We start from the raw sequence: 26,637 nt of genomic DNA, 5'->3' as shown, positions 1-26,637 counted from the left end.
TTCTGGTTAGCAAGATGGAACGAGTGGTGTGTCACAGGGATCAATGCTGGGGCCTTAACTTTTTACAATTTGTATAAATGACTTGGTTGAAGAAACCAAAGGCATGGTTACTAAAATTCGCTGATGATGCAAAGATAGGTAAGATAATATGATGTGAAGAGGACAAAAGGAGGCTACAAAGGGATAAAGAAAGGTTAAGTGAATAGGCAAAGATCCGGGAGTATAATGTGGGAAAATGTGAAATTGTCCATTTTTGCAGGAAGAATAAAAAAGCATATACCCTAAATCATGAGAGATTGCAAAGCTCTGAGATGCAGAGGGATCTGGGTGTCGTAGTGCTTGAATCACAAAAGATTATTATGCAGGTGCAGCAAGTAGTTAGGAAAACTAACAGAATGTTATCGTTTATTACGAGAGGAATTGAATACAAAAGTAGAGAGGATATGCTTCAGTTATATAGGGTATTGGTGAGACTACATCTGAAATCTGTGTACAGTATTGATCTCTTTACTTAAGGGAGGATATAAATGCGTTGAAAGCAGTGCAGAGAATGTTTACTAGACTAATACCTGGAATGGAACTATTGTCTTATGAGGGAAGGTTGGACTGGCTAGGCTTATCTGCTGGAGTTTAGAAGAGTAAGAGGTGACTTGACTGAAACATATCCTGAGGGGTCTTGACAAGGTGGATGTGAAAGGATATTTCCTCTTGCGGGAGAATCAAGAACTAGGGGTCGCCCATTTAAGACAGGGATGAGGAGAATTTTTTTTCTCTGAGGCTCATGAGTCTTTGGAACTCTCTTCCCAAAAGGCGTTGAAAGCAGAGTCTTTGAATATTTTTAACGCAGGGCTAGATAGATTCTTGATAAGCAAGGGGGTGAAAAGTTACCGGAGTAGGTGGAAATGTGGAGTTGAGGTTACAATCAGATCAGCCATGATCTTATTGAATGGCAAAGCAGGCTAGAGGGGCTGAGTGGCCTACTCCTGCTCCTAATTTGTATGTTTGTTTGTGTATAAATTCAACACGAGCATTTGAAAGGGAATTGGACATATTCATTGAAGAAAACAACATTTCTGGGTCATGGGGAGAGAGTAGGGGAGTGGGACTAACTAGATTGCTCTTCGAAAGAACCAGCATGAACTCAAAGAGCCAAATCACCTCCTTTTGTGCTGTACTCTTCAATGATTCTATGTATCAGTGATAGCTAGGATGTTAAGTATGATTCGAAAGGCAAGTATAACAATGGTTGACTAGTCTAGTCTTGTGAGATAGCTCTCCCAGCTTTGGTGATGAAGCCTTTGCAATTGGGTACACATTTGTCCTGACCTGTTGTGATTCTTAAGTCATAGGAGAAGTCCATCCAGTTGTATTCATGGGCTGAACATTCCCCCGTCGAAGGCGCGGCGCCATTTTACGTGGGCAGGACAATTAAGGCCCACCCAGCATGATGTCCGCAGGGAAGCATTATGCGCTCTCTGTGCGGGCTGGGGGGAGAATGCTTAAAATCGAGAGTGCACTCTTTCGTGCATGCGCACAAAAGAGCGCACTCATTTGCCTGAGGTTAAGTGCGGCCTCAGAGAGATCGGCTCTACGTGCAAAAGTATTAAAAATAGAAAAAATAATTTCCCTTACATGTCCCCTCATGTGACAATGTCACATGAGTTGGGACATGTTCATGATTTTCAAAAAAAACTTTATTAAAATTTTAAAAACCCTACATGAAACCTCTTGCTGCTTGCGGATGAGGTTTCATGTTTTTTCTACTTCCCACTGGGGCTCCTGGCCTGCCCGCCAACCTTAAGGTTGGATGGGCAGGTCCACTAATTACTTTAATTGATCTGTCAATGGCCTCAATTGGCCATTGACAGGTCTGCAGGCATGCAGCTGATTTTGCTGAGCCCCTGCCTTCCTGAAAATTTAAATGGAGTGAGGTGACATTGGGAGTTCTGCCCGACATCATCCTGTGTCATTTTACGTGTCGGCGAGTGGGCCCCTCCCCCGTCTCTGACGGTAAAATCCTGCCCAATGTTTTTCTTACTAGCAATTTAAAACAACTAAGAGGCTTAAGTAGGCTGCTTTAAAAGGACTGTTAAGAGTGAAGCACGTTTGTGTGGAATTTGAATCATAGGCCCAGCTGGGTAAAGAATGTTTCCTTTCCTAAAGAACATTAATGTCCAACAGTTCTTGGTCACTTTTGCCAGTTTTTTATTTCCAGATTTTTAAACTAAATTCAAATTCTGAAACTGTTATGATGGCATTTGAACTTGTGCTCCCAGAGTTATTCATCCAGACCTCTGGATCACTATTCCAGTAACATAACCACTACACTACCACACCTCTGTGTAATACTGTACCGGGTCTTTGCTCATTGCGTGTATGTATTAAAAGTGGTAGGTAGTTCATTTCAAGATTTGTTGAAAGCACCTGTCTTGAATTCTTAACAGTAATTATTCGTGGGGTCATAACTTCCGACTAGTGTTGGAGGTCGGGGGATGGGGGAAATGGGAGGGTTGGTTGGGGGTGTCAGAGGTTGCTGGAGAGGGGGTAAGAGTACCATGGGGGGAGCCCCCTGGGGTCAGTCTGGATCTTTACAATAGTTACTCAGAAGTTAGAAGAGGTGTTAATTCTTCTAACTTTTTCTGGGTAACTATTAGTGTAACCCTTTCAGAACCACCTGAAGTTTGCGATTTAAACCACATTTTTGGATAGTTCCTAGCACAGCACAATTGTCTGGAGAAAGTGTGCATTTCGGGGCAATTGCTATGCAAACCCTTACCTGGGAACTTCCCAGAGGGATTCCCCAGCCCATCTTTGGGGTACCCTCCAAATCTTGGCCATTATATTTAACTGCAAGTGGGTTTTGAATATTAAAGTAAGTAAATGCAGGAAATGCTCTCCTGGAGTTTGTGGCACAATTGTTGTGTGTCAGTCTCCAGATCAGAAGGTTGTGGGGTCGTGGTTTCTCTGCAAATGTAAACCTATAGTCATTTGGTAGTACAGAACATGAGTACTACTGAAAAAAAGAGACATGAAAAGATTTGATAGCATCTTGCAATCATCAGTATAGCTTGCAAGAAATCACCAATAGTAATGGGGGGACAACAATTTATACTGCATGAGAAGAGAGTGCTGATTGGTTGGCAAGTGGACTGTAATTGGTGAAGGCATTGCCATGGAGAATGCAGCATGGAACAGTTAACTGTCCAGCTTTGTTCAAATTCAAACCAGGCAGGTCGACTCTGGTTGGTCAAGGCCTTGCCCTGGGGGATGAACCAGGGAATGATTGTACCCTAAGCTTTTATTTAGTTGGAGAATACTATTGCTTCAATACTATTAATTATCATAAGCTGGAACAGGTACGTAATTGTCCAGTAGTGTCAACACTTAACTCTGCACAATAAATATCAAAACACCAGCAAGTATTAGTAAGCAGAAGAAATATTTATGTCCAAACTCAAAGCAATTAATTGCAAATTGGAAACAAGGAGACAATTCTGGAAAAGCTCAAGATCAGTCAGCATCTGGTGAGAGACTGGATAATTGGATATTTCAGTTCTGACAAGGTGCTATATCTGAACAGTTAAAACATCTTTCCACAGATGCTGGTGTCCTGCTGAATATTTCCAGAATTTTCTATTTCAATTATGTGTCTTTAACGCACTGGTGCATTAAAAACTATGGAGCAAGGCACAGGTTAAAGATTACACGAGTAGGAAGTTTACTTTCTTTTATTGATAGTGTTTTTAATGCAACGATACATTGTTATGAGATCAACACTTCATCAGTTGCTTCACAGAATATTACTGTTTACAAAGCAAATTGACAGGTTCCTGTTGTAGACATTGACAACATGATCCAACTCAGAAAGTAAAATATCAATAGCAATCTCTACAGCTCAAACAAGGATTCTGCACCAACAGTAATTTTCCAGAGTAATATTGAATACAAAATGTAAAAGCATACTTAACATTATCAGTAGGTACGTGAAGTAACAGATCCGAACACCTTAGTGAATGTAAATATCCTGATATTCCTTTTAATGTTAATAAGCTTAAATATAGTCATAATGCAAATGAACATGGAAATTTTCAGAAAGGTATATGGAGTCAATACATTCTCAGATAGGAGCTAATTTAAATATATAAATTTTCCTTTACTAACACTTAATAACCATGCAGTTTCATTCAAATGCTTGTGAAACAAAAGTGCTACCTGCATACAAAATGCATGTCAAGTTATTTAAATTAATGCGATAAAAAAATCACTTCAGACTTCATCAGCATGTCCTGTACTGAAATATCTCCCTGTCATCTGTTAGACCCTCCAAAGACACATTATGATACTGAAATAAAATTCCATTGTTTAGGAATTGAGTTTAAGATTTAGGAGACACGTTTGTTATAATTTCTGCATTAAAAAGGCAGTTGCTCAATTATAATAAATGTACTGAAATACTGAATATTGCCTGCTACATGAATTATCATTTGTCTGTTTATGATTAAGGAACTACCTTTTTAGTGCAATTTTAACATTGGATTATGCACTACTGTAGTTAATATTTGTAGGTATTTTAAAGCCTAATTCCCCATTTCACAATAACGCATAAGAACATTTCTTTCAGTAAATTTTATACAGTCATGATTAGTGTTTAATAAAGAATTAATGCACATATTACCACATTCATCACAAAATAACCTAACAGATTTATGCCAGTCAAAATGAGTATCTTCATTTTATTTCTATTTTGGGAATATCAAAATCAAAGTTAAGGAACTTGCAGACTATCATGTGTGAGTACACCAGTGCTATCTGCATTTCTAGTGTTAAATAATTTTGATTTTCTACAGTAACTTGCACTGTTTTGTAAAATAAATGTCCTGCTCTACTCAAGTTAGTGGGATTCAGATGTATAAAATTAAAAGCATATTTTTGGAAGAGTGCTATGCCTTAATTCTCTGCCTTTCTAGATTGCATTCTGTATCCTAAATTTGTTTTATGTGGATCATATTTACTGAAGAAGAATTTCCATAAGTATTCCAAAATCTATATTTGTGTTTCTAATTAAACAAATCAACAAGGATGTTTCTTGAGAAAGGTAGAGTATTTCATAAAATCTTGTTTTCATTTGCCTTTGGTATTCTATATGCTCAATTTTCCCTCTCTGAACTGGTGCATGTTAATATCCCTTTTTCCTCATACACTTGAGTAAAAAGTAAATTAGCATGTGTTTTTTACATTTTTATTTTATGCTGAATAAAACAACATGCTAGACATTAAGTGAAATGATGTTGTAATGCAGGCTTAAGTTTTTGACATGACTGACCCAAAGAAATTTAAAAATATAGGAGCAACTCTTTTACTATAAAGTTACAGCTCAGTTTAGCTCACAGGATAAACATGTTGTGAAAATGCCTGAACAGTGTAATTAATGGCATTACCTTGCAGTCTAATTAATTGGTTTTATTGAAAAATCAAAGTATCCATTGGCAGTCAAGAACAGGATGAATTATTCCATCTGTTTAATATTTTGTAATCCCATATAACCTTCCAAATCAGGACAATGGACAGCAAAGAAAAACACTACCTACTATTAAAGTTGATTCAGGAAAGGAAATAATGCAGTTCATATCATTTCAATAAGTGACATTCATTATCTGAAGCAATGAGATTTTTCATGAAGAGACTTCTAATGAGAGGAAAGTTCACAGTTTCCCATCTTCAACTTGTCTCTTGATGCCTATTATTTGGATTTAGTAATGACTGCAACCTTTCAAGCTATTAAATCAAAAAGATAATGATTAATTTTTAGTCTATGGAAGTACTGGGGGTTGTAGTTCTTGACTGACTCAATAACCAAGATGGATATAAGAATAACTAACAATCTTGGTCCAGTATACAGTTTACTGATAATTCAAAATAGTTTTAATACACAAAAAATGAATCATCCAAGAATTTGAATTAATCAATGGAAATTGCACAACAAAGTGAAAACAATATAAGTTAATATGATAATTTAAATTAAGCAATTTTGAATTCATGGTAGACTTTATATTCTGACTGGTAAATATAAGTAGATCAGCAGAGATTTTATATTATTCTGGAATTTGGCAACCATTTTCATTACAAGAGATGGTTAAGTTATGAATTGTTAGAAGTAGTTTACTTTGGAAAAAAGAAAGCTTCCTTTGGAAACACCATAAAGCTCAATAATTTTTCAACATCTATGAACCCGTCCACAAAACTTTACCACAAAAGAAACATCAACATAGATCTTCCATACCTCAGAAATTGTGATTAAATATTTTACACCAAGATGCTGCTAGATGTTAAGATAGAGCCAAAAAGCTGTATTTTTTTTGAAGAATACTACCAATCTATATAGCTACAAGTATAAAATTGCAAGTATGTTGCATCAAAATTTTTCTAACCTGAAATTCTTCCCTCATATGAAGTAACAAGTCACAGTATCATGCATTTGCATCCTTAACTGAACGTACTGTTCGGTGTACATGTAAGTTAGTTAAAAGGCAGTGTCAGAAGAACTAACTGCTTTTTAGCTTTGGCCTGCTTAGGTGAGTATCTATTTTTCTATATACAAATAATATGAAGCCAGCATTAAATGTCAAGTTCTTCCACAAGGAGCTTTTACAGGATTTAACAATGGACATTTTGTGAAAATTGCACCAGACACACGTAAAACGGTGCCTGATCCCTTGTTACTGTTCAGACTATATTATTTTTTAGTGAGATTGAGCAATACTAGAGAAATACTCTAATATATCCTGAATAGTGAACTCCATAGTAATTCCAGAGCCAGGATAACAGCGAGCTATCAGACCCTCAAAGTGCTTATACTGACGTATGAACTCATCCTGCATGGAATGCCACATAACCTGAGAAAAGAAATGTCAGAATTAACAATCAGAAAAAAAATTGCACAAGCTGAAATCCAATGTATCACCAATATATTACTGGCAAAACTATTCTCCATATTCTAAAATACAATTTTTATAAATATTGTATTTGGTTTATAGTTTTATAATATAAAGAAAGCTCCTTTAGTTATTTTCTCTTCATCCACTCACCCCATCTCCCCATATACACATCCTAGACTGAGGGAAGAATAAAACACAAAAATAATCTCTCCAAGGTGCCAATACCCCATGAATCAAAACTCCTGTCTCCACACCACTCTTTCATTCATGCATTCAACTCTGAGAACTGTTTGACCCAATTCCAATTTTCTTGTGGCCCAGGTAGTAATCCAGACATCATCTTTGAGAATCTGCTTATCAATAGTTGCTTGGTAGTACAGAACTTGAATATTGCTGAAAAAAGAGACAAACTGCCAAAGCTTTTGGACTCATCAGGACAGACATAAGAATGCCAAATTTCAAAGGAAATAACAACTGAGGGAAGGTATGCTGACTGGTTGGCAGATTGACTCTGATGGGTCAAGATGTTGCGATAGCAAATGCATGAAAGAACTATTCTCCCCCATGCTTTTGTTTATTCAAAAAAGATGCAATGTCTGGACATATTTCTTTTTCCTGCACAGGACAGGTCCCTGCATATGAATATATGTAGCTTCTGGCAAGCGTAAGTGAGCCACATTGCGAGCTCGACTGATAATCTTAAATTGGTTGTTAGTGTAATTCTGAGTATACTGGGGATTGTTCAGCATGTGCTATCCAATCGTGGAATCACAAGTAATGTTAGACATTATTGTTAGACTTCACCTCGTTGGCCTGACACCAAAATGGGGTGCATAAAGCTATCCTGTGGTATAATGGCTACCTCAATCAGATCATTGCTCACTGATGTGGTGTAGGAAATAAAGGGTTACTAGAATTCATATGTTGTAAAGGGTTACTAGAGAGGGGTTACACGAGTTCATAATGCTAAAATTGCTTTTCCCTTCTGGATGTGATCAAATAAAGAGACATGAGTGTGGTTAGATAAAGAGGCACACATTTATTAATTGGGAGTGTTGAGATGAACGTGATTATTCAAAGAGACATCAAATATGTTGGCTGAGAGAAATGAGATAAATGTGATAACACGAAAGACGCAAATGTGACTTTACAAAGACACAAAGGGGGCACTGTCTCCTAAAACGGTTATATATGATACTTCTGTAACTAGAATTTCTAAGAGTCTTCTGTTCATTGAGGGCTTTTGCCCTGCATTATGCTAGTAATACTTGTAATAAAGACTTTCTGACTTCAGTTCACTCTGGACTCCTAGTAGCTTTTGACCCACAACACATGCATACTCCCAAATTGGCCGAAAGCTGCCACCTTCAGACCTGAAAAGTGCCCAGTCTACTTCAAATTACCCTGGAGATGTAAAGTATCTCAAAAATTTGAGCAACAGGTGAAGCCAGCCATTACATGCAGTTATAAAGTAGTGGCAACACGAGTGTTGTTTTCAACGAACAGGATGCTGCCATCAAGTCAAGAAGAAGTTCTGTCTACCTCACAAATAAGTAATGAGGCATAAGAATTTCAATGGCAGTGCGATGCCTGGTATGTAGGCTGTACATCCCAATGACTGGCAGATCACATCAAACAACACGTTCCTTCGGCTGTTCACAATAGGCAGAGTAGAGACCGTGATCACTCAACCCATGCTTGCAACACTCAGAACATAATGTCTCACATGAGATGTTGTTCTGCAATTGGCAGCACTGGGGGACTATAGCTCCCTGGAGTATTTGCCATTGTTTGGACCAATCAAAGCTGATCTGCCAACCAAACAGCAGCCTTTTTCTCATGCAATAAAAATTGTTGTTCCCTTCAAAATTTTGCATTCTTGCATCCCTGATATGTGCAGGATGAATATCTTCAGTACCATGTCTCTTTTTTCAGTAATAATCTGCTTATAAATTTGGACCCTAGTTCCTCAGACTCCATCAGAAAGAACTTCATTCCTCATTCTACTTATGCCATTGGTTCCTATGTGGACTACAACAACTGGATCATCCTCTTCCAAGTTCTTCACCAGCTGTGAGGAACTGGGCAGGCAACACAACCTTTGTAACTCCTGGTCTTGGCTGCAGATAATAGTATTTATCCCCCTGACTATACTGTCCTCCATCATTAACGCATTCTTTTTCACTCCCCCCACTTGAATAGCCTCTTGTAAAACAGTGCCATGATCAGCAGACCTTAATCCAAATTGCAGCAAGAACCTTGTTAACTCTTGGATAAAGATGAAGACTGAGGCTCCTACAGCAATGCCCTTATATGTCTAACTTATTCTATCTTGTCCATGATCGTAACAGTAGTGCAGATGTTTCTACACCAGATGGACTGCAGTGGTTCAAGGCGGCGGCTCATCAACACCTTCTCAAGGGTAATTAGGGGTGGGCAACAAATACTGGCCTTGCCAGCGATGCTCACATCCCATAATAGAATTTTTAAAAATTAACTGGACCTGTACCAATTTCTAACTTAAGGCGTCAAATGTCCAGGTAACTCTTCCCCTCCCTGATGCCCTACAATGTTTTCACCTCTGATTGCAGCTTAATAACTCTGAGCTAAAATTCCTCGAGATGCAGACACTGCAGATGTGTTTCTCTGGGATCACAATGCACTCCACAAACACCCACATGGTGTAGCTGTACACCACCTGTCCTAGCTGTGGCACAGACATCCCTTATCTAACCTTGCTTATTTAAAGTTTACTTAAGTAATCAAATAAGCTCATGTTTTAAAATAATTAATTGATCTAAGTTATAGGTAAATGGCATGAAATATTTACCTGTAATACTAACCCCAAGTACTGAAAATAAAAAGCAGAATCTCCTTCCGCTGCTATGAAATCCCATTTTCACCAAATTCCCAGCTTTTACACTGTTTCTTACCACTCTGTGCCTCAGCAAATACCACGCCTTTTCAAGCCTTGTTCAAACTACAAGTACTCACTCAACTCTGCTCACAGTAATTAACCCCTATTAAGGCTATCACTTGCAGCTGATTGACTGTTAATAGTTAAGTGACAACTAACTTGCAGTTACTTTTACAGGTTTTTAAAGTTCTAAGTTAAATTCAAAAAATTTAACAAAATTTCAGTTTGAGACTACTCACCCACGACTTACTAGAGTTTCATTCTCACCATATTTCCAACTTTTACACAGTTTATGACCACTTTTTGCATCAACAAATACTTTTACTTTTCTGTTGGTAAGTGGCAAATAACTTTCATGCCACAAGTGCCAGGCAATCACCACCTCCAACAAGAGAAAGTCTAACCTCCTCTCTTTGACAGCCAACAGCATTACCATCATGGAATCCCCCACAACCAACATCCTGGGTATCACTATTGAGTCGAAACTTAACTGGGCCAGACACAAGTATTGTGGCAACAAAAGTGGGGTATTCTGTGATGAGTGACTCAACACCTTACGCTCCATAGCCTTTCCACCATCCGTAAACCACAAATCTGGAGTCCAATGGATACTCTCCACTTGCCTCTGTCAGTGCAGCTCCAATAACACTCAAGAAGTTTAACACCATTCAGGACAAAAAAGCCCATTTGATAGGCATCCCATCCTTAAACTCTCTCCACCACTGTAGCTGCAGTGTACACCATCTACAAGATGCACCACAGCATACTGAAAAGGCTTCTTTGACAGCACTTCCTAAATCCATGACCTTCACTATCCAGAAGGCCAAGGACAGCAGCCACATGAGAACACCACCATCTTAAACAATCCCTCCAAGTCCTTGGAAGCATATCGCCACTTGTTGCTAGGTCAAGTCTTGGATCTCCCTATCTAAAATTACTATGAAAGCACCTTCATCACATGGATGGCAGAGTTTCAAGGGGGCGGCTGACTGTCACCTTCAAAGGCGTTTAGAAATTACCAGTAAATGCCAGCTGAGATAGCAATGCCTACATCCGTGAATGAATTTAAAAAATGTTAAGTTGAACCAAAATTTAATTTTAGACATTCCATTGACACCTACCTGCAGCAAGTTTTCCTCCTCACAGAGATGTTTGTCGACTTTCTTGTACAGGTTGTCCAGTCCTTTTTTCACTTCCTTTCCAGGATATTCTTTAATTACCTTTCGCAGTTCTTGCTTGTTGAAGGCTAGCTGATAGCTCACTTCCTCTTCCCTGATACCCTGAGCCACACGAGCTTCAATTCCTTCAAAGAAATGCTGCATTCACAATAAACTAATTAACAGTAACGCCACCACAGATTAAAAAGCTTTAGTTTATTCAATGTTCCAAAGGACTTTTCATGACAAATTTAATCCACAGTAAATGCGATTTCAATCAGTACATCTCAGCAAACTAGCATTATCATCAGACTAGTAGCTCCCTCTAGTTTGTCTGGGCTAGCATTTTTGTTGTGATGTGCACCCCTAGAACATGTTCACAAAAATATGATTGATTGCCCACAATTTCTTTTAATTCCAGTCAGATTTCAAACATGTCTATGTAAAATACTATTTATATTTTAGACTCTACCTATACTAATTTTTCCACTGAATGCAAATTTCATTAATATTCCAACATGTTGTCATATTAGGAGTTCCGACTATATAAATATGAAAAATTTAGAAGAACTCAACTTTAGTTTCGTTCATCATTTCCAATGATATAACTTTTTTCAATCTCTTCAAAAAATATATTTTCCCAGTGGTGTTATTTGTATTCTTATCTGGTCTGAATAGTTATGCCATGGCAAACAATAACAATGGAAATTGAAATTACTTTGCATAATGAAGTCACTTACACAATGTTTTACTTTAAAAATCAGCTGGAGGTTATAAAGCTTTGCATTGTTTCTTTAGAGAGAAATATTTCAGAGAGTCATTTTGCCTTTATATATTTTTTGAAAAAGCATGGTGCTCCATGTTTGGAGTTATCACTAATTGTTTTCTAACGTTCTGGTTTAACATTAATTTACTTTTAACTGAATAGCAAGCTTCTTCATGAGCCAAAGAATCATGTGGTTCCTTATAACTTTGAAAGTCCCATATTATCGACAATTCCAGCAGTCCTTTAAGTAATGCCAGGAACAGGAAAAAAAATTTCAACATAGATGATTAAACATTATTGTATCCAGCCCAAGGTTAATGTTTGAGCAAAACATTACTCATCTTTTGTTCTACCAAAAACTACACTATCTGAAGAACTCTTGGCAACTTCAGATTAAGGGCAATCTTGAAATTTTCTACTTAAGTGGAATAAAGAAAACTCACATTAAGTTTCTCAAGAGGTTGTCCCAGAGAGTATATTACATAAGATTGCAGGTGCTCTGTATATTTATGCTTGGCTTCTCTCCTTTCTGTTTCAAGGCATGCAATTTTAAGACGAGAGAGTGTTGAAAAAATGTGGTGAAAATTTTCCATCATCACAACATCTCGTGGAGTCTTCTGACTTTCATTAGCCACTTTTTCCACTGAGGATGGAATATATGATAAATTATCATATAAGGAGCACTGTCACAAATACAAATATTAGATTGTGTAATCAGTTCACATTTGAACAGCCTCTCACCATTGTTGTAAACAGCCCGAATTAGTTTGGTGTAGGCTTTGTCCAAGTCCCCCCTGCGCTCAGCATTTCTGAAGATGGACTCTGCCAGTTCTGCAAATTCTTCAAACCCACTAACAAATGGTAGAATTCCAACTTTACTCTTCTTTGATATCTTCACTTCTTCCATCTGCTTAACTTGATTCAACTGAAAGAACATACAATTGGCAAACTATTTCAGCTTTGTCTTAACATATCTGAAATTTGGGCATCAGACTGAAGTCTACAACCTTTAACCATTGCTAATGTATATTATAAATACTGTACAATCATCTAAGTCCCCTTATCCATCGCAATGACCAGACCAGATCAGACATTTTGAGGCAAAAGAAAATCTCATAAGAAACTCACAGAAACTTGAGTAATGTATATTATGTGCAATTTAATAAGCTCTGTAACTTGCCTCTAATTCAGCAGCCACAAAATCAATTTTAAATAATAAATTGGTAGTACAGAACTCAAGTATTACTGAAAAAAGGGACATACTATTGAAGCTTTTCATCTTGCACTCATCAGAACAGCTCACAAGATAAACCAACAGTAAAGGGAACAACGATTTATACTGCATGTCTCTTTTTTCAATGATACTCAAAATCAATCTTGTTAGTCAGGGAGTGGGGGGTGGTTGTTCTTTTTCCTCCAAAATCCGCAGGGTGAGTGCATGGCATCATGGTGTGAGCAAAAGCCCACCAGCTTGTCAAAAACAACACCAGCAACTCTTCACTGCATTCATCGACCTGACCATAGAATTTGACTCAGTAAATTGCAAGGCTTTGTGGATTGTGCTCCAAAGATTTTGATGTCCAACAGACTTCATCACAATATTGCAACTGCTTCATGATGATATGACTGCAACTGTCTTGAGTGGGAGATCTGAAACACGCACCTTCAAAATCCAGATCAATGTCAAGCAAGGCTGTGAGATAACCCCCATGCTATTGACAAGTTACCTGACAGTGTTTATTCACTGCACCAAAGATTAACAGCCCCCCTGGTTTGAGTATTAAATACCACCTAGATGGAAAACTCTTTAAGCTCAGTCATCTTCATACCAAAACTAAACTGACCACCATAGACGTACATGATCTACAGCTTGCGGATGACTGCAGTATCAATGCCTACTGTGCACCAGATTTGCAACCACTCTCGATCTCTTCAATTCTGCACACAAGAGACTCAGCTAGTCCTTGAACATTGCTGAAACAAAGCTCATATCAACCCACACCTTGTCAGCCAAATATTCCACCTCCCAAATAGGTTGGAGGAGAGACTGGAATACGTTGAGCACCTTCCATACCTTGGCAGCCACCTCTCTCAAAAGGCCACCGTTGATGAGGACATCCAACACTGGATCAGCTACATCAACTTGGCCTTCTACAGTCTACGGCAGTGAGTGTTTGACAACAAAGACTCCCGCAAGTCAACAAAGTACAGTACAGGGATCGTTACTACACTCCTGTACTGCAGTGAGATCTGGGCTGTTTGTCAGTGACATATAACAGCGCTAGAGAAATTCCATCAGCTATGCCTCTGCTGCATCCTCCAATTTCAACGGGAGGACCATCGACCTAATGCTGGTCAAAAGTCTCCTCCCCATCAGGTCTGGTTTTCTCAATTCTCAAATAGCCAGCATTCGAGGGAAGGACAAATAAATGCTTCAAAGTCACTTGGAAGCTCACCTTGAAACGTGGTCGCATTGACATTAATGTCAAGGAGGAGCTACCAATTGTTAAAAAGGATGACAGCTTGTCTATCAAGTTGCATCATACTTTGAGTCCGAAAACCTTAGTGATGAGGCAGAGCGGCAACAGAGAAGAAAAGAAAGCAAACCCTCACTCTGGATCCTATTACCTCATGGGACGTCCTGCCCCATGTGCCCAAAGATCAGAGAATTGGCCCGTTCAGTCACATGAAGACCCATGGCAGAAACTCAGGACCCTGAGTATATGTTATCCTCCTATCAAGGGATAACTGCTGCCAACAATGGCGACTATTTAAAATGTAACAGTTGCTTTCCTTCACCCAGGGCTATGGAAATTTGATTTAAAGAAAAGATTTTTAAATAGCCACATGACCAAAAAGTAAACAATCTAAACCAATTAAACTGGACTGAGGCTCCTCAATTGCTCAGCTACTTGTTACATTCACCAGCTGAATCCCACAATCAAGTAAGGCTCAGGTTAATTCCCAGTATATGCTGAGTTAACTAAGATCAGTTGACATGTGGGTGCCAAAATTAACTTCAATGTCCCTGGATTAAGGGTGGAAAATTGCACAGAGCTCCCACTTTTAATCGCTATCCAGTGGCTCTAAATGGAAGTGCATATAGGTGGAGAGTTGGTGAGGACAGGATCAGCTTGGCTGTGATGCCCCATGCATTGAAATAGCCTTCCAAAACTCATACATGAAAGATGGGTCAGATGCTAAAGGATGCCTTGCTCCTTGGAAATGTACCCAATATGAAGCCAACATTTTCAGTAGAGAAAACTGACAGTAAAAAAAGTAAAAAACTGAAAATTATATATGAAATAGCAACAGTCCATGACAATGAGAGAATAACCAGCATTTTTTTTCTCATTACCTTGAGAAGATTCTGCCTATCATACAACTTTAAAAAAAAACTTTCATGGGATGTGGGCGTTGCTGACAAGGCCAGCATTCATTGCCCATCCCTATTGTCCTTGGGACGAGTGGCTTGCCGCATCATTTCAGAGGGCCGTTAGGAGTCAACCACATTTCTGTGGGTCTGGAGTCACATGTAGGCCAGAACAGGTAAAATTTCCTTTCCCAAAGGACATTAGTGAACGAGATGGGTTTTTACAATAATTGACAATGGTTTCACGGTCAACATTACTGAGCCAGGCTTTGAATTCCAGATTTATTAATTTATTAATTGAATTTAAGTTCCACCAGCTGCCGTGGTGGGATCTGAACCCTTGTTCATAGAGGATTAGCCTGGGCTTCTGGATTACTCGTCCAGTGACATTACCATTACACCATTGTCTCCCCCTAACCTGTTTCATATTATCCATTTCAAGGCTCTCAGTTTTGCTCCTATTTTTCTATAAGTTCCAAACTGGGAAATAATTTCTGTGCACACCTCTGGTTACGGATGGAACCTGCTAGACATAATACTTATGAAATAAGTACAATCAACACCATGAGGCATAACTTGAATTAATAAATTATTTGTTTCAGGTAAAATTGTCTTTAAAAAAATACTTACAATGCATTTATCAAAATTCCTCTTGACTGTTACAAGGACATTCCCTAATGTGGTACTGAGAAAGGAAGCAGGATCCACATTCTCTGCTGTCCAAACATGATGGCTCATCTTCACCAACATATACAATGAGTTAAAGCTGTCAATCTTGTCTCCAAGTGAAATGAGGTTGTTTAGCTCTGGCTCAATACAGCGGAAAACTTTTATCATCATTGATCGAATAACGCCTGCCTCCTCTTTTCTGAAATTACATACAACAAGGCTTTTGAACATACAAACATTGAAAAATTCCTACACACTGAACTCAGTTTTAAGCCCTTTTGACATAGAAAACCATTAATATTAGTCTACGGTCCAAAAGGACACAAGTAAAAAGGATAGTGCAGCCATTAGACGATTCACTGATCTTTTGAAAACTTATTACGAGTGTACTTGGAATATAAACTGTAAAAAAAATGACTGAATAACTTCCTTCAAGGAAAAGTATGAATCAAATCCAAAGGATGTCATCTTTCAGAACAAAGTTAATTTACCTTTATAGCTCACACACGTTATGCTTTTGAATGAAAAAGTACAATGACAAACAGGGAGTTTCAGTTTCAATTCTAATCAGAAGGTCAAACATTTGATTATGTCAATCACTGACAATCGCTTTATATTTTGCTGATTGACAATCAATGTTCAGTTTGATATAGAAAAGTCACTGCAGATGATTTTCCAAGGCTTTGTATTTAATTAAATAGACTGTCTCTTGGAAGTGTCCTTACTCTTGACATGTTTTGTAAATTAATGTCTTTCAGTTAAGTTTTTTTGGCACGCTGACTTGCTTTGTTGTCCAAGTGATCAACTAATCCAGATATGGTTTTAGAACCAAATGACATAAGATTTGTGTCATCCATTATATGGATCCAGGGAATGGTACCTAGAACTACTGAGATCTGCCATGTGTGTAAGTATTTGTTTTATTGGAAGCTTTATTTAATGTTGAGATTTTTGATTTCCTTTAGTCCCAGTCAAATCTCAAAAGGCTTTCAACAAGGTATTATAAATCAAGAGGCCCAGATGGAGGCTGGATTTTGCTTGGGTCCAACAAAACTCCACTTATAAGTTAGGTGCACATAAGTTAGCCAAGTGTTGCATTCTTTTGTCATTGTGTATCCGAGGAGCAAATGTGAATTAAAAGTTCTACAAAGATGATGCAAACTGCTGTGTTGACTTTGTTTCTACTTATCTGATATTCTTCATAATATTGGTTCATAATTCAAAGCCAAAGTGATCTCAATGATTATACTACCACTGTCTGAGATCAAAAGAAAGATCTTAATGTATTCAGAAAGTGAGAGACGACGACAAGGGCTTCCATCAACCACTGGTTCACAATATCACAGAATTGTTATGGTGCAGGAGAATGCCATTTGGCACATCATGTCAGCCCCAGCTCTCTCTGAGGATTTTAACTTAGTGTCAATCTCCTGCCTTTTCCCTGTAACCCTGCACATTATTTCTATTTAAATAATCATCCAATGCCCTCTTGAATGCCTCAGTTGAACCTGCCTCCACCACACTTCCAGGCAGTGCATCCCAAACTGTGTGAAAAAGTTTTTTCTCAACTCACATTTGCTTCTTTTGCAAAACCCTTTAAAACTGTGCCTTCTGGTTCTCGATCCATTTACAAGCGGGAACAGTTTCTCCCTATCTATTCTGTCCAGACCTCTCATGATTTTGAAAATTTCTATCAAATTTCCTCTTAGCCTCCCCCTCTCCAAGGAAACCAGTCCCAACTTCTCCAATCTTTCCTCATAACTGAAGTGTCTCATCCCTGGAACCATTCTTGTAAACCTCTTCTGCACTCTCTCCAATGTGTTCACATCCTTCCTATAGTGTGCCCAGAGCTGTACACAATACTCCAGCTGAGGTCCAACCAGTGTCTTATATAAGTTCCTCAAAACCTCCCTGCTCTTACACTCTATACCCCTATTAATGAAGCCTTGACTACTGTATGCTTTAGAAACAGCTCTTTGTACTGTCCTGCCACCTTTAATGACTTATATACATATACAACCAGGTCTCTCTGGCCCTGCACACTCTTTAGAATAGTATCCTTTATTTTATACTGTCTCTCCATGTTCTTTGTACCAAAGTGCCTCACCTCACACTTCTCCGCAATTAACTTCATCTGCCAGCTATCTGCCCACTCCACCAATGTGTCAATATCCTTTTGAAGTTCTACACTGTCCTCCTCACAGTTTACAATTCTCCCGAGTTTTGTGTAATCCGCAAACTTTGAAATTATCCCCTGCACACCAAGATCTAGATCATTTATATATATCAGGAAAAGCAAGGGTTCCAATGCCAACCCCTGGGGAAATCCACTACAAACCTTCTTCCAGTCCGAAAAACATCCATTAACCATTACTCTGTTTCTTATCCGTCAGCCAATTTTGTATCCACATTGCTACTGTCCCTTTTATTCCATGACCTATAACTTTCCTCAAGTCTGTTGTGTGACGCTGTATCGAATGCCTTTTGGAAGTCCATGTACACATCAACGGCCTTTCCCTCAACAAACATCTCAGTTACCTCTTCAAAAAAACTCTAGCAAGTTACTTAGACATGACTTTCCTTTAACAAATCCACGCTGACTCTTCCGAATTAATCCACATTTTTCCATGTGACTAGTAATTCTATCCCGAATAATTGTTTCTAGAAGTTTCCCCACCACCAAAGTTAAATGGATTGATCTGTAATTGCCGGGCAGATCTTTATAAACTTTTTTGAACAAGGGCGTAATGTTTTCAATTCCCCAGTCCTCCGGCACCTCCCCCGAATCCAGGGAACATTGAAAGATTATTGCCAGTGCCACTGCAATTTCCACTGTCACTTCCTTCAATATTCTTGGATGCATCTCATCCGGTCCCGGTGCCTCTTCAACTTTAAGTACTGACCTTATCCAATGCCTCCTCCTTATAAGTTTTAAACAATTTTAGTGACTGAGTTTCCTCCCCTGTCACCATGGCCTGGGCAGCATCTACCTCGTAGGTAAAGACAGATGCAAAGTATTAATTTAACACTTCAGCCATGTCTCTTGCCTCTATGTGTAAATCCCCTTTTTGGTCCCTAATCGACTCCACTCTTCCTTCTACCACCCTTTTATTTTTGATGTGCTTATGGAATACTTTGGGACTTCCTTTTATGTTAGCTGCCAGTCTTGTTTCATAATCCCTGTTTGCTTCTCATATTTGCTTTTTCAGCTTGATTCTCAATTGTATTTGCTACCTGACACCTGTCGTAAGCACATTTTTCTTCTTTAATTTAATTTCTATCTCCCTTGTCATCCAGGGAGCTCTGGATTTGTTTGCCTTACCCTTCCCTTTTGAAGGAGCATACCTTGACTGTGCCCAAACCATCTCCTCTTTGAAGGGAGCCCATTGTTCAGCTACTGTTTTTCCCGCCAACCTTTAGTTCCAGTCTATTCCGTCCAGTTCTGTTTTTGCACACTGAAGTGCACTCTGTGCCAGTTGATTATGCTTACTCTATATTGACCAATATCCTTTTCCACCGTCATCCTAAACCTAACGATACAATTATCACTGTCCCCTAAATGTTCCCTCAATATCACTTGATCAAATTGGCCCACCTCATTCCCAAGAACCAGGTCTAGTAGTGCCTCCTTTCTTGTTGGACTGGATACATACTGCTGTTGGAAATTCTCCTGAACACAATCTAGGAATGCTTGTCCCTCACTGCCCCTTACACTACCACTATCCCAGTCTATCTACAGGTAATTAAAATCCCCCTTTATAACTACTCTACGATGTTTACACGTCTCTATAATTTCCTTGCAGATTTGTTCTTCTATATCCTTCCCAGTAGGTGGTCTATATATTACACAGACCACTGTAATTGCACCCTTCTTATTCCTTAGCCCTAGCCAAATCGATTCTGTCCTTGAATCCTCTGACACATCCTCTTTCTCCAGTACTGCAATACTCTCCTTAACCAAAAACGCCACCACTCCTTTTTTCCCTTTCCTATCTTTTCTGAACACTGTCACATGGAATATTTAGCACCCAGAACTGCCCTTCCTTAAGCCAGGTCTCTGTCATCGCCACAACATCATAATCCCACAAGGCAATCTGTGCCTGTAACTCCCCAATTTTATTAACTATACTCTATGCATTATATACATATAAATCAGTGTAATCCTGATTTAGACTTCATACTTACTCCTTTACTCCGACTCCATCTATTAACTTACTATTCTATATTTTAATGCTATCTGCCTCTCCCAATATTCTGTGCCCTCTGGTATTACTTTCCAATATTCTCTCCTGGTTCCCACACCCCTGCTGAGTTAGTTTAAACACTCTCCAACATCACTAACAAAGCGACTTGCAAGGAACTCAGTCCCAGCTCTGTTCAGGTGAAATCCGTTCGGCTTGTACAGGTGCCATTTCCTCCAGAGCCAGTCCCAGTGTCCCAGGAATCAAAAGCCCTTCCTCCTGCACTATCTTTCCAGCCACGCATTCATCTGTCTTATCTTCCTATTTCTGCACTCACTCGCACATGGCACTGGGAGTAATCTGGAGATTACTACTTGAGGTCCTGCTTGCTAATTTTCTACCTAGCTCCCTAAACTCCGATTGCAGGACCACATCCCCCTTCCTACCTATGTCGTTAGTACCAATGTGGACTACGACCTTTGGCTGTTTGCCCTCCCCCACAAAAATGTCCTGCAGCCGTTCTGTGACATCCTTGACCCGAGCATCAGGGAGGCAACAAACCATCCTGGAGTCACACTGACAGCTGCAGAAACGCCTGTCTGCTCCCCTAACTAAAGAATCCCCTATCAGTACTACCATTCTGCTCTTCTTCCTCCCCTCCTGTACAGCTGGGCCACCTGTGGTGACATGGTTTGGTTCTTGCTGCACTCCTCCAAGAGTCCATCGCCCTCACTGATATCCAGAATGGAAAACTGGTTAGTAAGCGGGACCTCTGGGGACTCCTGCACTACCTCACCAGATATCAGGCAGGGGGTGAAATGAGGGCTTGCATATGGGAATGAATCTTTGGTGCTGAGAAGGGGAAAATAGTATTAAAAATGAAAGGCAAAAGCACTTTCTACATCCACATGCTTGGATGCGATAAATTGCAGACTACTTAAGTTAGTTGCTAGGGAAATTTTGTTAAGCTTTGTGCAATGTATGATTTACTCTAAGCAGAGAATCTCTAGAAATGACAAAGATTGCAAAGTTAAAATAAAATGGTTTTTTAATTCTTGATTTGTCTGTGTTCGATTACATTTCAATAATTATTTGCACTGTAATAGCAGATTTGCAGTAGTGTTCTGTTGATTCCTAGTTGCACAAATGGATTTTACACAAGATTTTTAGCTTCAGTAACTGTCAGGTGAAGCCTTAAACTGGAGTTTAAAAACCTGATCTTATCAATTCATGCTGACTGAAAAACTAACTAGTGCTGCATCATTTTGCTAGTTATTCTATTATACAGTACATTAATGGCTGCTAAAATTTGAGCGCTTCATGTAAGCTTCCTGTTAGGACGTGACAGGTAAATAAAGCAAAAATTGTTATGGCGCAGTGGTGCAATGTGCTCTGTCACAGAGTGTTTGATACAGGATTATAAAAGCTGGTTCTTTACATTGTAGATTTCCAAATTATAAAATCAGCCATTAACACTCTTACACACTTCCTTTTCAAAGGTTTGGGGAAACCGTTAAAATTGCGGGCATAGGAATAGAGAAATGGGTAAATAACTACAAGATGATCAATACTTACAAAAAATAAAATATTCTAGTACGTCCCATTTCTTCATGCTCATTCTTCATGGCCATTTAGTAAGGTTCTCACATCATCATTATCATGCAATCTTAAATTTGATCAGACCCCACAAAATTAAGTCCTAGAGGCTGGCTGAAAGTTTCCCTTAATAATTCACAAGCCAAAGAAAATTTTCATTAATGTTGTTGCCAAGCACATTGATAATTCTAACTGCATTACTTACTCAGATGGTACTGAATGCCTGTCTCCCAAAAGGTTATGTTGTCGAGACAGAAGTCCCCCATCTATATCAGTGGAGTCGGCCTGTTATTATGAATAAAAAACAAAGTAGCTTTAATATACTAAATGTCATTCTATTTAAGATAACTGTAACATGCTACATTTAATTCTTTTTAATAAACATGTCAGGAAAGAAGAATAAAACACAGATTTTAAAAGAAACCCAACTGTGTTTGTAGTTTCTCGATTTAATGAATTATTTACCCATATTTAGTCCACTGCAACCAAGGGCAAAAGGGGGGTTGGCTGTGGATGGCCCTCCGGTCAGCGCTCCCAATTGGTGGGGGCGCTGCCATTTTTAGTGGGCGGGTCAATTAAGGCCCGCCCAGCATCACGTCCGCAGAGAAGCCCTATGTGCTTCCTGTGTTTTGGGGTGGGGGGTGGGGGGTGGTGGTGGGGGGGGGGGGGGGGGGGGGGGGGGGGGGGGGGGGGGGGGTGTGGTGGGTAGAGGAGGAGGTTCCTAAATTCGTAAGTGCACTCCTTCGCGCATGCATGCAAAGGAGCGCTCTGATCTCCCTGAGACTAAGTGCTGCCTCAGGGAGATCGGTTCCCAAAGTAAGAAAGTTACTGCAGAAAATTTCATTCACCATCCATGTTCCCTCATGTCACATGAGTTGGGACATGGACATAACATTAATTAAAAGTGTCTTTTAATTTTTTGATTCAGCAATGAAACCACATCCCGCCCATGGATGAGGTTTCATGCTTTTTCATGTAGCTGCCAGTGCTCCCGACCTGCCCACCAACCTTAAGGTTGGACATGCAAGTCCACTAATGAGCTTAATTGTTTTTTGAATGGCCTAAATAGGCTGTTGACAGGTCGGTGGGCGTACAGCTGACTTGGCTCGCCTACCTGAAAATTCAAGTGACACAGGATGACATCAGGAGTTCCGCCCAACGTCATTCCGCGTCATTTTACACGTCGAATTTCTTGCCTAAGTCTAGTTTATATTGTTGCATCTTCAATTTCAATTCTACAAACAATTTAACCCGAAAAGGAAGTGGGCCATAATTTCAATGAACTAAGAAAATGTTGCAGTGGTCCATATTAACTAAAAATCTCAGTACATACAAGATTCGAGGGTTGATAGTGTTTTAAATCTTGTTTTCAATGCAATTGACAATTTTCCCTGCAGGCTTCAGAACCCTGCCATCAGACTGAAATGTGGGTCAGAAACTTGCACTAGGTGGGAAAGTGTCATTCATTGTGATTTTCCTCAGGGTGACCAATTAATGGCAGAGGGTGGGCTCGTCATCCTGAATGGGCTCCTGAGGCTCGAGGGCCAATTTGAGGCCTTCCATATTTAGAGGAGCAGCAGGCTGTAATAAAAGGTAAGTAGTGGAGAGGGCGCATCAAAATGGAAGCATCCTCACTCCAACTGTTTTACACTATAATTTAAAAATGAGTTCTGCAGCCAGGTCATCACTGTGGTGTGGGGTAGGGTGGGGTGGGGGTTGGAACAATCCCTCTAATGCTGCAGCACCCAGACAGAAAGGATGTGCCTCTAGGCCTGTCAGGAATGCTGGCTCCCCTGGCTCTAAGCACCTAAACTGGCCTCCACTACCTGCAGAAACCATGTGGCTGACTGGAAAGCTGGGTCGGCCACTCGCCATCTATGAGTAGGTAGCTGTGCCTCCTGCCTCATGCTGCTGCCGTGAAAATAACCTGGGGGTGGAATTGTGCCAGGGAACCTGCATGCAGGCCACCAGGAAGATCCCAGTGGAACGCTCCTAGTCCCCCTAATTTTCCTCAATGGCTTATTAGTGCCCACCTACTGCTGTTGGATGGGTAGCCACTTCCATTGCTCATGCATCTCTGGTGGGATTGCCTGCAGGCAGGAATGTGTTGGGCCACTGACCCAATGTTGACCTTTCCTATTTCCTTCCTAGGCCCGCCTCAAAACCTTATCTCCCCACGTCTAAAATTCCGCCTATTATTGGGTAAGGGCTGAGAAGGTATAACTTCTTAATTAAATTTGTCTATTTTCTTTTGGCCCTTGCAGTGTTGCACACTGAAGAGAGAAATGGAAAACCTGTCTTCAAGCAACTGACAATGCTGCTATCAAGTAAGGAGATTCATATCCTCAGAATTTGTCACACTCTGAATGAAGTGCTTTCTACCTAATTTGTTCCACCCTTTATGAGCTAGACTCGCGCTGACTCAGTTTAGAAAGGAACACTTTCAGCAGATGTAGCTGAAGGGATTGGGCCAAGGGGCAGAGAGAGGAGTTTAAAGAGGAAATTGAAACAAAAAATTGCAGATGTTGGTTTTAAAGCTAAAGTTGGTAGTAGAGGAAAGGAGCCTGGGGCTTTGCCATCCAGGAATATCCCACAGTAGTGGTCCATATTGGCAGAGGACAGCAAGGATAGCAGAGTTTGATGTGTTTAAGCTAGGCCCCACATTGGATGGTTAAGCTAGTCGTGTGCCAAGTACATTAAAGTTTTCCTGCTTGGATATGTGGAAGTGAAGACTGAGGCCAGGTGAAAATGACCAGGATTGAGGAGAGTGAAGGTTTTGTTGAGCATTGAAGGTTGGGAAGGTTGCTAGCATGGACCTTGATAGTGATTGACATTAACAGGAGCTGGTGCGGATGAAGAGCATACTGTAAAAATGGCTAATAGAATTTATATGAAGGAGAATGGGGAGCAGAGATAAGATTGAAATGACAAAGGATGAGTAGTTATTCAGTGCCGTGCCAGGCATTTTGCATTTAATACCTTGATAAAATTAAGATGCACAGTCACAAAATATTTGACAATTTGTATGACTTATACCACCTGTTAATCAAAAAACAGATCAAGTCTATATTTAATAACATGGTTTAAGTGTTTTGGGCATAAATTTTATGACACTACATGTTGAAACTGACATGAGTATAAAGTTGCTAACACATTGTATTCCTACCTTGCCAATTCTTTGTAACTAGTAATGTATAATCAGTTTTCATGTCTTTGCTGAACTTCCAGTAAAGCTTTATTATTCAAGAGAATGATTGCATGGCGCTATCGTTATTGATGAGCAATACAATTTTAATCGTTTCAGACAACTTGCATAATACAAAGGAAATGCATTAAGTTAATAAACGACTAAACCACTAAATTCTATTTTAATCTTAAATAGAAGGTATTAAAATGTTAGTACATTCTTTGTGGCATTAATAATTTTAAATGCCTTTTCTGAAAATTTCAGATGGAACAAAAGAGAAAACTGTTTACAGCAGTTATCTACCGCAGCTATACTGGTAGTTGCAATTTTTAAAAAGCCACAGTCTTCAAAGGGATTAAGCAATTTTAGTTTTTAGCTAATTATTCAATGGATAACTGTCTCACAAACCATCATGATAAAAATAATGCATGACTATTTGGCTTTTTCAGACATAAAGATTGCGTCTTTTTCCACAGATATAGATTTACTTATGTAATATGAAAAAGCCATACCGTTACAGATCCTGGTAAAGCTGGGTTCTGTTGTAACTTGAAGAATTTGCTAATGAAGTCTTGTTCAGCCAAACACAGGGGCTCTAGTTCACTTAGGACCTGCTCAAAAATCTGCAAAGGAGAAACAATGTTTAGTATCAGACCATCAAGTTTTATCTTACCTACAATGGGATCCAATGCTAAACCAATAAAATGATTAAAAAACACATATATTAAGTTATTGCATGAAGATGCTCAAGACTTGCCTGTGTTTAGTGAGCTTTTGTGTATTGTTAAGCCAGAATCTAAAGGAAATTTATAACTACCGTTAGCAAAATTCCCAAATAGAAAGTGGTTTCATTATCCAAACACTTCAAACATCTCACTGATATAATTATAGCTGTTACCCTTGCATATTACATGCATTTTTTTTTATTCTTTCATGGGATGTTGGCATCAATGGCAAAGCCAACATTTGTTGCCCATTCCCAATTGCCCTTGAGATGGTGGCAAGTTGCCTCCTTGAACCACTGCAGTCACAGAATCACAGTGCAGAAGAGGTCTTTCGGCCCATCGAGTCTGCACCGACATTTGCACTGTCCATCTGCTTTAGGTACACCCACACTGCTGTTAGGGTGGGAACTCCAGGACTTTGATCTAGCAAAAATAGAATGGTAGTGTGTTTCCAAATCAGGGTGGTGTGTGACCTGAAGGGGAACTTGTAGGTGGTGGTCCCATGCAGCCGCTACCCTTGTCTTTCTAGGTGGTAGAGGTCGAAGTTCGGCAGGTGCTACCGAAGGAGCCTTGGCAAGTTGCTGCAATGCATCTTGTAGACGGTACACACCGCTGCCACTGTGCATTGATGGTGGAAGGAGTAAACGTTTAAGTTGGTGGATGAGGTGCTGGTCAAGTGAACTGCTTCATCCTGGATGGCGTTGAGCTTCTTGAGTGTTGTTGGAGCCACACTCATCCAGGCAAGTGGAGAGTATTCCATCACACTCCTGACTTGCGCTTTGTAGATAGTAGACAGGCTTTAGGCAGTCAGGAGGTGAGTTACTCGCCACGGAATTCCCAGTCTTTAACCTGCTCTTCTAATCACAGTATTTATATGGCTCACAGCCTTAGTGTCATTTTTAAAGTTCCAACGTTCCCCACTTGGAAGAGATTGGTCACGCACTCACTTTCTGACCTCAGTCAAAACTGGAAATGAGAGGTTTGTAAGTGCGTTTGGGTCAGAAAACAGACTTTAGCCCCCATGCGACCCAAATCTGCCTTTTTTAAGGTTAAAATTCCGCCCCCCCAATGTTTTAAATCATTGATCTTTCAACATGTTAACTCTATTTCTCTCCCCACAGATGCTGCATT

General features: G+C 39.6%; 1 protein-coding gene across 7 annotated transcripts in view; it reads right to left on the bottom strand.

The window, feature by feature from the left end:
• Positions 1–3,713: 3,713 nt before the first annotated feature.
• The window catches only part of exoc1 (exocyst complex component 1), a 105,005-nt gene continuing 82,081 nt past the window's right edge, over positions 3,714–26,637 (bottom strand). For all 7 annotated transcript variants that reach the window (XM_041183769.1, XM_041183790.1, XM_041183800.1 and 4 more), the window contains 7 exons: positions 25,294–25,404; positions 21,800–21,879; positions 15,779–16,016; positions 12,517–12,700; positions 12,219–12,418; positions 10,974–11,168; positions 3,714–6,893 (listed from right to left, as the gene is read on the bottom strand). In XM_041183769.1, coding sequence (XP_041039703.1) covers positions 6,741–6,893; positions 10,974–11,168; positions 12,219–12,418; positions 12,517–12,700; positions 15,779–16,016; positions 21,800–21,879; positions 25,294–25,404 — 1,161 coding nt within the window. In that variant the 3' untranslated portion in view covers positions 3,714–6,740. The remainder of the gene's footprint in view (positions 6,894–10,973; positions 11,169–12,218; positions 12,419–12,516; positions 12,701–15,778; positions 16,017–21,799; positions 21,880–25,293; positions 25,405–26,637) is intronic.

This window comes from Carcharodon carcharias, chromosome 1 (genome assembly GCF_017639515.1).
Source record: "Carcharodon carcharias isolate sCarCar2 chromosome 1, sCarCar2.pri, whole genome shotgun sequence".
Classification (NCBI taxonomy): domain Eukaryota; kingdom Metazoa; phylum Chordata; class Chondrichthyes; order Lamniformes; family Lamnidae; genus Carcharodon; species Carcharodon carcharias.
This window is presented reverse-complemented; position numbering and strand designations above follow the sequence as displayed.